Source organism: Salvelinus sp. IW2-2015, linkage group LG14 (assembly GCF_002910315.2).
Source record: "Salvelinus sp. IW2-2015 linkage group LG14, ASM291031v2, whole genome shotgun sequence".
Taxonomy (NCBI): Eukaryota; Metazoa; Chordata; class Actinopteri; order Salmoniformes; family Salmonidae; genus Salvelinus; species Salvelinus sp. IW2-2015.
The window spans coordinates 8,490,627-8,505,830 of NC_036854.1; the positions used below are offsets into that span (position 1 = coordinate 8,490,627).

Here is a 15,204-nt window from a genome sequence, read left to right on the forward strand (position 1 = left end):
CAGGATGTCACAGTTTAATTAATTTTTGTTTTTGATTATAGGGCTAATGTTCATTTTGCAATACCTGGAAAACCCTAGTTCAGTTGTTTGATGTGGTTTTGATGAAAGGGGGTCTTTGTTGTCCATACAAATCTTCACTGGTTCCGCTGTGTGTATGGACCGCTCAGAGGAGTGGAGAAAGAGGCTGCAATGGAGACTGCTGAGAAGGAGAAGGCAGGCTGCTCGCCAGACGCAGGACGAGGCCAGACGGGGAGGTCTTGAGACTCGCTGCTCCGGCTGGCAGTGCGCAGTACACATGCAGGGTTGACGAAGGGAATTGATACACAATCGGCTACACAAGCTCAACAATCAGTAACTATTTCATATCCTAACACTGTAACCTTACCAATAAATAGCCATAAAACAAAGATACATCACAACAAATTTGAGGGAGATAAAGAAATTAAAAACCCAGTTAATTACAACATCACATGTGAGAAGAGACGCGCATAGATTACTCAATAATTTAAGATAAAGTGCAATTGCACAGCATTCAGATTTAAATCTATTCCTGTCTTCGTAGTAGTAGAGATCTTTTTAAGATCTGGAGGACGGTGCCGTGGCACAGCTTGATGGCAGCTCTACTGTTGGTGGCAGATTAATTATCGCACAGTATGCGCCTTGTCTGTGATGCCGTTTTGTGTGTGTGTGGGTGTGTTGTGTGTTTGTAATTGTAGGTGTGTGTTAGTGTGTCTAAATTGCCTATCTTGTCTCTACAGATGTCTCTAAGAGGTTGACTGATAGAGTGACAGGTGGAGGTCTCCTAAGCGACGACTCTGGTCTCAACAGTCTTCACAGAGCAGAGAGCAGGACAGGACTGACTGGCCAAGTGCATCACATTCTATACTGAACAAAAATAGATAAGAACGACATGTTAAATGTGGCTCCATTTGTTTATGAGCTGAAGATAAAAATCGCATAAATTATTCTCATACGCGATGTCTTATCTCCGCTGTAGTGGAGAATTCTCTTTGCCAATATAATCCATCCAACCTGATAGCGCTGTGGCATTACAGAAGCTGCATTTAAACATGCATGATCAGTTACAGAGGATGCCACCTTGTCTGAGGGCAATAAAAACCACTCTCTAAAGTTTTGAAGGAGCGTGCAATTGGCATTGCTGATGCAGGAATGTCCACCAGAGCTGTTGGCAGGATTTCAATTTTAATTCGTCCAAAATACCTGCCTCCAACGTCCATTTTTTGATTTTGTGGCAGTATGTCCAATAGAGGTCGGAACCCATTATGATTTTTTCAACGCGATACCGGGATATTGGAGGGCCCAAAAGAATGCGTATTACCAATTATCGGACAGTTTTTAAAATGGATATTTGTAATAATGACAATTTACAACAATACTGAATGAACACTTATTTAACTTAAATAATACCATCCAATAAATCAATTTAGCTCAAATATATAACTAATTTAAAATGTCAGTGTTCAAAATCAAAACAATTTGGAGACAAGAAATTAAAAGTCAATATGTGCTATGTAAGAAAGCTAAAGGTTAAGTTCCTTGCTCAGAACATGAGAACATCATAAAGTGGTGTTCTTTATTAAACATGAGTCTTCAATAGGTTCCACCGTAAAGTTTTAGTTATAGTTATTAGTAGAGCGATGCTATAAGACTATTTCTCTCTATACCATTTGTATTCATATACCTTTGAGACTATTGATGTTCTTATAGGCCAGCTATAGTAAATGCCCAGGACGTATAGCTTGGCCAGCCCTCCCATCACTCTCGTAACCTGTGCTCGAACCAGAACACAACGACAACAGCCACCCTAAGCAGCGTTAGCCTCGAGCGAGGCAAGGGAATAACTACTCCTAAGCTCTAGAGCTAGTGCGGTTGTGAATGTGATTAGCGCGCTACACCGCAACTTGCTTAGCTATTTCACATACGTTTAACAAGCCTATCTCGGGAGAGCTTGATAGCCTTGAAGCACAGCGAGAGCTCTCTGCATAAACGCAAGGGAAAGTGCTGTTTTGAGAATGAATGCTTTGTACGAGCTGCTGGTGGCCGTACGCATCCGCTCAGGTACAGGACTGCTCTCGTCGAAATCATAGAGCATAGTTATGATACATGTTATAAACACAGAATAAAATACAATACGAGCCTTAGGTCATTAATAATGGGTCCGAATCTCGGAAACATGCATCTAAAAACATAAACGTTTATTCTTTCGTGAAATACGCAAGCCGTTCCGTATATTTTATCTAACGTCGGTGGCATCATAAGTCTATAATATATTCCTGTATACACTTGCACCACACTTCAATGTTATGTCATAATTGACGTAAAGATTCTGAGCAATTATGGCGCCCAACTGTTGCGTATACACTGATCGTCGCGGTGCAATGACAGCAAGAGATGTGACACAAGTTTTTCAACCCTGGTTAACTATTGCTGCTTAACCGGATTTCTTTACGCTAAATATCCAGGGTTTACATATATACTCTGTGTATTGATTTTAAGAAAGGCATCGCTGTTTATGGTTAAGTACACATTGGAGCAATGATACGCACCGACATCGATTATATGCAACGCAGGACACGCTAGATAAACCAGTAATATCATCAACCATGTGTCGTTAACTAGTGATTATGATTGATTGATTGATTGTTTTTTATAAGATAAGTTTAATGCTAGCTAGCAACTTACCTTTGCTTCTACTGCATTCGCGTAACAGGCAGGCCTCCTCGTGGATTGCAAATGTAATCAGGTGGTTAGAGCGTTGGACTAGTTAATGTAAGGTTGCAAGATTGAATCCCCGAGCTGAACAAGGTAAAATCTGTCGTTCTGCCCCTGAACGAGGCAGTTAACACCACTAGGCCGTCATTGAAATAAGAATTTGTTCTTAACTCACTTGCCTAGTTAAATAAAGATTAAATAAAGGTGTAAAAAAAAGATATATTGCCCAAATCGGTGTCCAAAAATACCGATTTCCGATTGTTATGAAAACTTGAAATCGGCCCTAATTAATCGGCCATTCCGATTAATCGGTCGATCTCTTAATGTCCAACCAGCTTCACAACTGCAGACCATGTGTAACTCACAGTCCAGGACCTCCACATCCGGCTTCTTCAACTGCGGGATGGCCTCGAGACAAGCCACCGATGATGAAATGTGGGTTTGCACAACAGAAGAATTTCTGCACAAACTGTCAAAACCGTTTCAGGAAAGATCATCTGTATGCTCGTCGTTCTCACCAGGGTCTTGACTGACTGCAGTTCAACGTCTTAACCGACTTATAGGGCAAATGCTCACCTCTCGATGGCCACTGTGCTCTTCACGGATGAATGCCCCATGGTGGCTGTGGGGTTGTGGTATGGGCAGGCATAAGCTACAGACAATGAACACAATTGCATTTTTATCACATGGAAATTTAAATGCACAGAGAATCCGTGACGAGATCCTGAGGCCCATTGTCGTGCATTCATCCGCTGCACATCACCTCATGTTTCAGCATGATAATACACGCCATGTCGGCAGGATCTGAACACAATTCCTGGGAAGCTGAAAAATGTGCCTAGTATCGTCTCCGGGATTAGTAGTCGACCTGACATCAACTTTCACCAGTATCCAATGTCACCCACTATCATCTCTATTTGGAGCTCCTGTGCATGTTTGGCCGAACTAAGTATGCTTTTTCCGCGCGATGGTCAACATCTGGATCGATGTTTGTACGAACAGCGTGGTTCCAAGTTATCTTGTCCTTTCTTACGCCCTCTACTTCTTAAATAATTCCTGAGATACAATAGATAAAATCTGCATCCATACAGTTGAACAGCATTAATGAATACAAGGAGAGGAGGGAAAAGATCTGAAGAGATAACGGTAACACGCTGTCGTACACATCGATCAGAGCATCCCAAACATGCTCAAAGGGTGACATGTCTGGTGAGTATGCAGGCCATGGAAGAACTAGGACATTTTCAGCTTCCAGGAATTGTGTTCAGATCCTTGCGACATGGGGCCGTGTATTATCATGCTGAAACATGAGGTGATGGCAGCGGATGAATGGCACGACAATGGGCCTCAGGATCTCGTCACGGTATCTCTGTGCATTTAATTTCATTGATAAAATGCAATTGTGTTCATTGTCTGTAGCTTATGCTGCCCATACCACAACCCCACAGCCACCATGGGGCATTCATCCGTGAAGAGCACAGTGGCCATCGAAGTGAGCATTTGCCTCATAAAGTCGGTTAAGACGTTGAACTGCAGTCAGGTCAAGACCCTGGTGAGAACGACGAGCATACAGATGATCTTTCCTGAAACGGTTTTTGACAGTTTGTGCAGAAATTCTTCTGTTGTGCAAACCCACATTTTCATCATCGGGTGGCTTGTCTCACATCCCGCAGTTGAAGAAGCCGGATGTGGAGGTCCTGGACTGGTGGAGTTACACATGGTCTGCAGTTGTGAAGCTGGTTGGACATTAGAGATGACCGATTAATCGGAATGGCCGATTAATTGGGCCGATTTCAAGTTTTCATAACAATCGGAAATCGGTATTTTTGGACACCGATTTGGCATATTATCTTTTTTTTTCACCTTTATTTAATCTTTATTTAACTAGGCAAGTGAGTTAAGAACATATTCTTATTTTCAATGACGGCCTAGTGGGTGGGTTAACTGCCTCGTTCAGGGCAGAACGACAGATTTTTACCTTGTCAGCTCGGGGGATTCAATCTTGCAACCTTACAGTTAACTAGTCCAACGCTCTAACCACCTGATTACATTGCAATCCACGAGGAGCCTGCCTGTTACGCGAATGCAGTAGAAGCAAAGGTAAGTTGCTAGCTAGCATTAAACTATCTTATAAAAAACAATCAATCAATCAATCATAATCACTAGTTAACGACACATGGTTGATGATATTACTGGTTTATCTAGCGTGTCCTGCGTTGCATATAATCGATGCGGTGCGTATCATTGCTCCAATGTGTACTTAACCATAAACAGCGATGCCTTTCTTAAAATCAATACACAGAAGTATTATATTTTTTTAAACCTGCATATTTAGCTAAAAGAAATCCAGGTTAGCAGGCAATATTAACCAGGTGAAATGGTGTCACATCTCTTGCGTTCAATTGCAGCGCAGAAGTCGAATGTACTCGCAACGAGTTTGGGCCGCCTAATTTGCCAGAATTTACGTAATTATGACATAACATTGAAGGTTGTGCAATGGTAACAGGAATATTTAGACTTATGGATGCCACCCGTTAGATAAAATACGGAACGGTTCCGTATTTCAACTGAAAGAATAAACGTTTTGTTTTTGAGATGAAGTTTCGGATTCGACCATATTAATGACCTAAGGCTCGTATTTCTGTGTGTTATTATGTTATAACTAAGTCTATGATTTGACAGAGCAGTCTGACTGAGCGATGGTAGCACCAGCAGGCTCGTAAGCTTCATTCAAACAGCAACCTTTTCCTGCGTATTTGGCCAGAGCTGCTTCGCTGTGTGCTTCAAGGCTATAATCCCGAGATTAGGCTGGGTTATACGCGATGTGAAATGGCTAGGCAGAGTTAGCCGGGGTGCGCGCGGTAATAGCATTTCAATATCGTCACTCGCTCTGAATGCTTGAGTAGTTATCCGTTGCTTGCCATGGGTGAACTGGCTGTCGGTAGGTGGGCGTGTTTCGGTTCGTGTTCCGTCGGTCGAGCCAGTAGGGCGAGGAGAGGGATGGAAGATACTGTTACATCTGGAATTACTAAAGTGCCTTATAAGAACATCCAATAGTACAGTTACTGAATACAAATGGGTATACGAGAGAAATAGTCCTTATAATTCCTAATAATAACTACAAACCTAAAACTTCTTAACCTGGCAATTGAAGACTCATGTTAAACAGGAACCACCAGCTTTCATATGTCTCATGTCTGAGCAAGGAACTTAAACTTTGCTTTCTTACATAGCAACATTATTGGCAACTTTTACTTCTCTCCAACACTTTGTTTTTGCCCATTATTTAAACCAAATTGAACATGTTTCATTATTTATTTGAGGCTAAATTGATTTTATTGATGTATTATATTAAGTTAAAATAAGTGTTCATTCAGTATTGTTGTAATTGTCATTATTACAAATACATTTTAAAAACTGTCCGATTAATCGGTATCGGATTTTTTTGGGCCCTCCAATAATCGGTATCGGCGTTGAAAAATCATAATCGGTCGACCTCTATTGGACATACTGCCAAAAATCAAAAATGACGTTGGAGGCAGCGTATTGTAGAGAATTAACATTAAATTCCCTGCCAACAGCTCTGGTGGACATTCCTGCAGTCAGCATGCCAATTGCACGCTCCCTCAAAACTTTAGAGTGGTCTTTTATTGTCCCCAGCACAAGGTGCACCCTGTGTAATGATCATGCTGTTTAATCAGCTTCTTGATATGCCACACCTATCAGGTGGATGGATTATCTTGGCAAAAGAGAAATTCTCACTAACAGGGAAGTAAACATGCGTATGGAAAATTTCTGGGATCTTTTATTTCAGCTCATAAAACATGGGAGAAACACTTTACATGTTGCGTTTATATTTTTGTTCAGTATAGAATGTGACTCACCTCTGCAGTCAGGTCCTGTCTGTCTCTCTGCTCTGTGAAGCTGTTTGAAGAAGAGTCGTCGTCTATGGAGACCTCCACCTGTCTCACTCTCAGCACCCTAAACTCCTGTAGAGACAAGATAGGAATTTAGACACACAAACACAAACACAATTACAAACCCACTCACACACACACACACACACACACAAACACGCACACACCAGACAAGGCCATACTGTGCGTAATTAATCGCAAACAGAGAGCCTGCATAACATGGCCAAGGCCACCGGTCCTCCAGATCTTAAAACAGATCTCTACTATACTACGAGACAGGAATACATTTACATCTGAAATGCTGCAATGCACTTTATCTTATTATTGAGTATCTATGCCGTCTCTCACATGTAGTTGGTAAATTAAATGGGTTTTTATTCTTACTCCCTCAATCTGTGTGATGTATTGTTGTTAATGCTATTATTGTATGGTTACAGTGTTAGGATATAAATGTTACATGATTGTTGAGTTAGTGTAGAGATTGTGTATCATTCTCTCTCACCCTCTGAGTGGTGTACTGCGCCTGCAGCCGGAGCAGCCGGAGTCTCAGCCCCTCCCTCTGGCCCTCGTCTGCAGTCTGGAGCAGCACCTCCTCTCCTCTCCTCAGCAGGTCCTCCATGCCAGCCTTCTCCTCATCCATCTGACCGGTCAACACACAGGGTCACAGTGAACATTGTCATGGAAACAAAGACTCCCTTTCAATCAAAACCAATCAAACAACTGAACTAGGGTTTTCCAGGGTTAGAAAATGAACATTACGCCCATAATCAAAAACAAAAAATTAATTAAACTGTGAATCCGAACCAAAAATAGCTTGAAGAATCCTAAATGATGTCCTTTTCCAGAGAGCCGAGGGTCGACAGACAGGAGTAAGAAAAACACTCTGCTTCCTGACTGACATTGACCCTGGTCTGGGCTGGTGTGATTTGTTCAGCCGCATTACACAATAATAAGTCCCTGATAACACACTCTGAGGACAGACTGCCCAATCACACCCTTGTTTGTCTGTGACACTGTATACAGCTTACAGCACTTTGTGTTCTTTGTTTGACCAGTCATAAACTTAACCACTTTGTGTGTGTGTGTGTGTGTGTGTGTGTGTTGTGTGTGGTGGGTGTGTGTGTGTGTGTGTGTGTGTGTGTGTGTGGTGTTGTGTGTGTGTGTGTGTGTGTGTGGTGTGTACAAGTATATACCTTGTCATCATCCAGGGTGTGTGCGGGGTCCTGCTGGTCTCAAGGGCCTGAGTGTTGCTCTAGTTCCCCTCAAAGGTCTGCATCAGGCTGGAGCTCAGGGCCTCCTCTGACTGGCTCTGCTGGAGCTCAGCAATCTGGTCCTGTTGGAGCTGAGAGATCTGGTGAGGAATCTGAGAGATTTGTTGTTGCTGAATCATATCCACAGTCCCAAGGCTCCAGAGTGGTGGACATCTGGGTATCAGAAACAAAAGAGAGAGAATTACCCCACTGTACGTATCTATCTACAGTTTGCATGATAAAGCTCTAGACAGTTGTGTTGTAACACAGTGAAACAGTGTTGTGAGGGTATTTGTACCTTGGCAGCTTTGGATGCATTGGGAGACCTTGTGAAAGTTGCCGGTTGAGTTCAGCCAGTTTGGGTTCTACTACGTCTCTGCGGCAGGACCTCTACTGGTCATTAGGATGATGGCCTGGTCTCTCACACTGTCCACTCTCAGAGTGATGTCATCCAGCTCCTCTAGCAGGGTCTACACACACATCAATCAAACTATTTATACATAACAGGTTCATCAATAGCTATTACTTCCAAATTATTTTTCCCCAGGCTAATTATATTCCTAAACTCTGGTAATAGGCTCTAATAAAAATTCAATTGTAATCAACCAATATTGAATTTTCCATCCTTCAGTTCCCTCCCCATGCTTTCATCCTCTCCTCTTCTCTCTCCTACCGTCTCCCTTCCCCTCCTCTCCTTTCCTCTCTCTCTCCTACCGTCTCCCTTCCCCTCCTCTCCTTTCCTCTCCCTCTCCTACCATCTCCCTTCCCCTCTCCCCTTTCCTCTCTCTCTCTCCTACCATCTCCCTTCCCCTCCTCTCATTTCTCTCCTCTCTCTCTCTCCTACCGTCTCCCTTCCTGTCCTCTCCTGTCTCTCCAGTGTGGGCAGTCTCTCTGTCTCTATCACCTTAACTACTATCTCCCTCTCGCACTGTGGGCAGTCTATCACCTTAACTACTATCTCCCTCTCCACTGTGGGCTGTCTCTATCACCTTAACTACTGGTCTCCCTCTTCCACTGTGGGCCGTCTCTATCACCTTAACTACTATCTCCTCTCCCACTGTGGGCAGTTTCTATCACCTTAACTACTATCTCCCTCTCCACTGGTGGGCCGTCTCTATCACCTTAACTACCATCTCACACTCCCTGTGGAGTCTCTCTGTCTCTATCCACTTAACTACTACCTCCCTCTCCACTGTGGGCAGTCTCTATCACCTTAACTACTATCTCCCTCTCCACTGTGAGCAGTTTCTATCACCTTAACTACTATCTCCCTCTCCACTGTGGGCCGTCACTATCACCTTAACTACTATCTCCTCTCCACTGTGGGCAGTCTCTATCACCATAACTACTGTCTCCCTCTCCACTGTGGGCCGTCTCTATCACCTTAACTACCATCTCACACTCCACTGTGGCAGTCTCTCTGTCTCTATCACTTAACTACTACCTCCTCTCCACTGTGGGCAGTCTCTATCACCTTAACTACTATTCCTCTCCACTGTGGGCAGTCTCTCCGTCTCATCCAGGTGGATCTGGGTCTGGTACAGCCAGGTGCTGATTGGGCCAGGTTCTCATCAAAGATCTCCACCTCGTTCTGGTGGCTCTGTAGGGAACGGAGGTAGAAAGATGGAGTGCTGAGCGATTCGAATTTGAGGTCGGTTCCGTTTTGGTGCGATTATTAAAAAATCGATTTCGGTTTTGATAATTTAAAACATGAAATTGTATCATGAAATAATGACGTCATCATACTTTTGAGCTTTTTAATGGAAATTCCCTAAGCTAAAAAATAGTGAAATTCAATTGACAAAACATTTAAAATATTCCATTGTCTCGGTCAGGTCCACATGGATAAACATCAATAGATAAATAGGAAATGACTATAAAATAACCAAATATTTCAGTTGTGTATATTACTTCATTTTTATTTGATTACCTTATTCTTTTTTTATTCCTTAAAATGATCTCCTCTCAGGCAGTAGCAGTCAGCTAGCCAGGCCATGTAATGTTAACTTCTGTTTCTCCATAAAGTACTGTCTTAGTCATCCTATTTAGCTAATCTGCCTAAGTATGCTGCAGAGCTGTCTGACAAAATCATTTTACTACTTCTTCAAAAGTAAAATAAGGTATCTTTTCACGAACTGTCCCTCTCGTCGTTGTGTTTGTGTACATTGCTCCTTCATGCGGTCTAAGGCGGTCTGTGTGTATCTAACCTAACGTAACAGACGTAAAAGTGTTCAGTCCAGAGATCTGTATATAATGCGAGATGCTCATGTCTATGCTCTAACAATGGAAGTTGTTCTCCAAAGGCGGGAAGGCAAGGTGATAAGCTTAGGTCAAAATAACCCATTGAAACGCATTGGGCTTATTTTGGACAGACTCTCGCTTCGCCTCTTCCTCTCTGATCCATCTCTATGCCGCAACAAAATGGCGCAATGGATTAGGATCATTGTAAGTTAATTACCATGTGTCTGCATTGAACTAGGTTGAATATTTGCTAATGACAACTCCAACTCCCTTCAGGCAGCATCCCACATAGTTCTTGACTTGATATCTCCGATTTCTCTAGTGAATGACTTGCTTTCTCTAGTGAATTACTTGATTTCTCTAGTGATGACTTGGATTTCTCTAGTGAATGACTTGATTTCTCTAGTGAATGACTTGATTCTCTAGTGAATGACTTGATTTCTCTAGTGAATGACTTGATTTCTCTAGTTGAATGACTTGATTTCTCTAGTGAATGACTTGATTTCTCTCTAGAGAAACGGAGTGCTGAGGCAAGATGCAGGAATTACTCCAAATGTCCCTTCTGACATGATGTTTTTGCTGTCATGTACACATTACTTTACTCAACCATTCCTTTAGATCGGATTACCTCTCTATATTCTGTTCTATGATGATGTGAAGTGTGAACCCACCAGAACGGTGCTCAGCCAGTCCTCGGACCAGGTGCGGACCTGTCCCCAGACCTTCGTTAAGGCCACACCAGCTGTCTTCCAGAGGGCCCTCCCGCTCTCCCTCCACCAGCCCCTGCAGCCCAGCGGCTGGTCTCCATCAGCACAGCCAGGTCTGCCTTCGATGCTCCGACTCCTTCAGCATGCCTGGGGGGAGCACACACACACGTTATACAAACGTAACACAAATCCTCTGCACACCCACACTCTACACAAGACCCAAAAGCAAATAAACATTTCAACAAACTAACTATCAGCCAGCCCGTGAACACACATCTCAACACACACACGTGACTCACGTTGGCCCAGGCGCTCTCAGCATCTATATCAGCAGGCATGTCTCCAGAGGATTTTTCTGGCTGCACGCAGGGTCTGGTTGGTGGTCAGCCAGTCCTGTAGAGCGGCGCTGTCCTTATGTAGTTCAGAGACAAAGACAGAGCCTTCTCCAGGTCCTGCTTTCCCCTCTGTCACCTGGAGAGAGAAGAAGAGACGATGGGCTCGCTGTTTGGTTGGTCAAAATGACGATATCTCATCATTTTGAAATTAGGTTGAAGTATCTTGTTTATTTTAAGAACGCAACTATTCATGATGGCACAGCTGACAAGTGAGAAGACCAGACTGTTATGTCCTAAGGTTAAACTACTATAGTCACTTCTGTGTGTTTTACCTGTGCTCCCAGGTCGTTTGTAGAGCATTTAAAGTGCTGTCAGTTGTTCATCCATGCCTCTGGGGTTGTCAGTCTGTTGTTTCTGGGACGATCTGTCTTCCTGTCTTATCACTGTCTCCACCTCTAACTTCACCTCAACTCAGAACCTTATACAGTTTCTGAAAGGTTAAGGAGACAGATAGGGAGTGTGAGGGAGAATGTGTGCGTGCGTGCGTGCGTGTGTGCGCGCGCATGTACATGCACACCTGTGAGAGACTTCTCAAAGTGTTTTAGTTCTAGGTCTCACCATAACAGCCAATGAGGTGGGCCTGGATCTGTTGGGTTCCACCTCCCTGATGTCTAGAATGTGGCAGCTCTTCCTTGGCTCCATCTAGAACCCTCTTACAGTCCAGCATGCGCTGCTCAAAGTTAGCAGGCTTCTGGAACAACTGGTACTTAGTGGAATCTCGCAGCTTCCGCTGAAGACGGAAGAGACAGCACTAATGACCAACCAGAATAATTGCAGAGACAAACAACATTTTCAATAAATCCATACTCCTATGTTATCCCTACAGGCTTTAATGAGAACAATTTCACCCCCTGTCCACTAGGGGTCAGTACCTGCAGCAGGTCCAACATGGTTCCACTGCGAGCAGCCTTGCCCTCTGGGGTGGCAGGAGGCATATTACCCACGTCTCCTACTCCTCAGCTCCTCCACTGTCACCTCATGGGCCGCAATCTCTGCCCCGATGGTCTGCAAAGGATGGAGACGAGTTGAGGTCAGGGGTTAAACTGACATCCAAGAAGTAATTGTTGGCATTCGCTACAATGTGTTTGTGGGAGGTGTACATGTAGTCGTCAGACAGAAGGATGAGTTTGTGTGTGTGTGTGCTGTGTATCTGTCTGTCTGTATGTGTGTACCTGCGCCTCTTGCGGTAGCTGGAAGGCGTCTAATGCGGTCGGTGAGGTAGGGAGGTGAGTGTGTGGTCTAGCTGGGTCAGTGACTCCTCCAGAGCCTGGAAACCTGCTCATTCTCCTTCAGAGTGGCCAGTTGCTGCTCTAGACTGATCTGACGGTTCACAGCCTAGATGGGTAATATCAACATTAAGTCAATATCTATAATATATAGACAAGTACATTACCAACATATTACTTATCTGCTTGTTTAACAGCCTAGAAAAATATAGAGAACGACATAATGCTGAATATGTTCATGACATACAGTACCAGTCAAAAGTTTGGACACACCTACTCATTCAAGGGTTTTTTCTTTATTTTTTATATTTTCTGCATTGTAATAATAGTGAAGACATCAAACTATGAAATAACACATATGGAATCATGTAATAACCAAAAAAGTATTAAACAAATCGTCAAAGTAGCCACCCTTTGCCTTGATGACAGCTTTGCCACTCTTGGCATTCTCTCAACCAGCTTCACCTGGAATGCTTTTCCCAACAGTCTTAAAGAAGTTCCCACATATTCTGAACACTTGTTGGCTGCCGTTCCTTCACTCTGCGGTCCACACCATCCCAACATCTCAATTGGGTTGAGGTCGGGTGATTGTGGAGGCAGGTCTTCTTATGCAGCACTCCATCACTCAAATAGCCCTTACACAGCCTGGAGGTGTGTTGGGTCATTGTCCTGTTTGAAAAGCAAATTACAGTCCCACTAAGCACAAACAGATGGATGGCGTATCGCTACAGAATGCTGTGGTAGCCATGCTGGTGAAGTGTGCCTTGAATTCTAAATAAATCACTGACAGTGTCACCAAGAAAAGAACCATCAACCCTCCTCCTCCATGCTTCACGGTGGGAACCACACATGCGGAGATCATCCATTCACCTCACAAAGACACGGCAGTTGGAACCAAAAATCTCAAAATTGGCTCATCAGACCAAAGGACAGATTTCCACTGGTCTATAGTCCATTGCTTGTGTTTCTGGGCCTGTCTCTTCTCTTTATTGGTGTCCTTTAGTAGTGGTTTCTTTGCCAGCAATTCGTCATGAAGGCCTGATTCACGCAGTCTCCTCTGAACAGTTGATGTTGAGATGTGTCTGTTACTTGAACCCCGTGAAGCATTTATTTGGGATGCAATTTCTGAGGCTGGTAATTCTAATGAACTTATCCTCTGCAGCAGGGTAACTGAGTCTTCCTCTCCTTGTGGTGGTCCTCATGAGAGCAGTTTCCTCGTAGCGCTTGATGGTTTTGCGACTGCACTTGAAGAAATTTCAAAATTCTTGAAATTTTCCACATGACTGACCTTCATGTCTTTAAAAGTAATGATGGACTGTGGTTTTTATTTGTTTATTTGAGCTGTTCTTGCTATTTTACCAAACAGGGCTATCTTCTGTATACAACCGCTACTTGTCACAACATAACTGATTGGCTCAAACGCATTAAGGACAGAAATTCCACAAATTAACTGTTAACAAGGCACACCTGTTAATTGAAATGCATTCCAGGTGACTACCTCATGAAGCTGGTTGAGAGAAATGCCAAGAGTGTGCAAAGCTGTCATCAAGGCAAAGGGTGGCTACTTTAGAATCTCAAATATAAAATATATTTTGATTTGGTTACACACTTTTTTTGGTTACTACATGATTCTTATGTGTTAATTTCACAGTTTTTATGTCTTCACTATTATGCTACAATGTAAGAAATAGTACAAATAAAGAAAAAACCCTGGATTTTTTTATTTTAACCTTTATTTAACTAAGCAAGTCAGTTAAGAACAAATTCTTATTTACAGTGACAGTCTAGGAACAGTGGGTTAACTGCCTTGTCAGGGGCAGAACGACAGATTTTTACCTTGTAGCTCGGGGATTCGATCTAGCAACCTTTCAGTTACTGGCCCAACGCTCTAGACCACTTAGGCTACCTGAATGAGTAGGTGTGTTCAAACTTTTGACTGGTACTGTAATATGAGTAAGCATATCACTGTTAGTCTACGCCTGTGTTAATAGGAGCATGTGACGAATACACATTAGATTTGATTTTATTTCTACTACCATATACACAATTCAAAAATAGAAAAACAAGTTTGTTGTCGAGGATCGACGAGGCATGTTGTTTCCACAAACAAAGATGCAGAAAGAGACAGACAGCCACTTGATGGCTATGTACAAAGACTGTTGTTTTTCTCATCCCACACCACACAACACACACACACACACACACACACCCACACACACAACACACACACACACACCACACACACACACACCACAGACACACACAGCCCTGGTGGCTGAGCTGATCGTAGCAGGAGTTGAAGGTCTTAGTCTCTCTGAGATAAGTTCGTCCAGGATGCCCCCATCTATCAGGGTCTGACCCAACTCCCTGATCTGTGTCCTGTTGTCACCTGGGTGGCGCAACACACACTCCAACGACTAGAGAGAGAGAAGAGGAGGGGAGAAGAGAGGGAGAGATAAAGATAAGGTGACAGGGTGAGAGAGAGAAGGGGAGGAAAGAGGGAAAAGAGGAGAGGGCGACGTGTCAGGTGTTTATATACACTATATATACACAAGAGTATGTGGACGCCCCTTCAAAATTAGTGGATTCAGCTATTTCAGCCACACCCGTTGCTCACAGGTGTACAAAATGGAGCGCACAGCTTTGCAATCTCCAAGTCAAAACATTGGCAGTAGAATGGCTTACTGAAAGCTCAGTGACTTTCAACGTGGCACATCATAGGATGCCAGCCTTTA

General features: G+C 43.4%; 1 protein-coding gene across 1 annotated transcript in view; it reads right to left on the minus strand.

Moving 5' to 3' along the window:
- The window catches only part of LOC111972652 (utrophin-like), a 153,884-nt gene that overhangs the window by 109,639 nt on the left and 29,041 nt on the right, over window positions 1-15,204 (minus strand). The window contains 2 exon segments of the mRNA XM_070446762.1: window positions 6,618-6,722; window positions 7,153-7,290. Of these exon segments, the coding sequence (XP_070302863.1) occupies window positions 6,618-6,722; window positions 7,153-7,290 (243 nt within the window).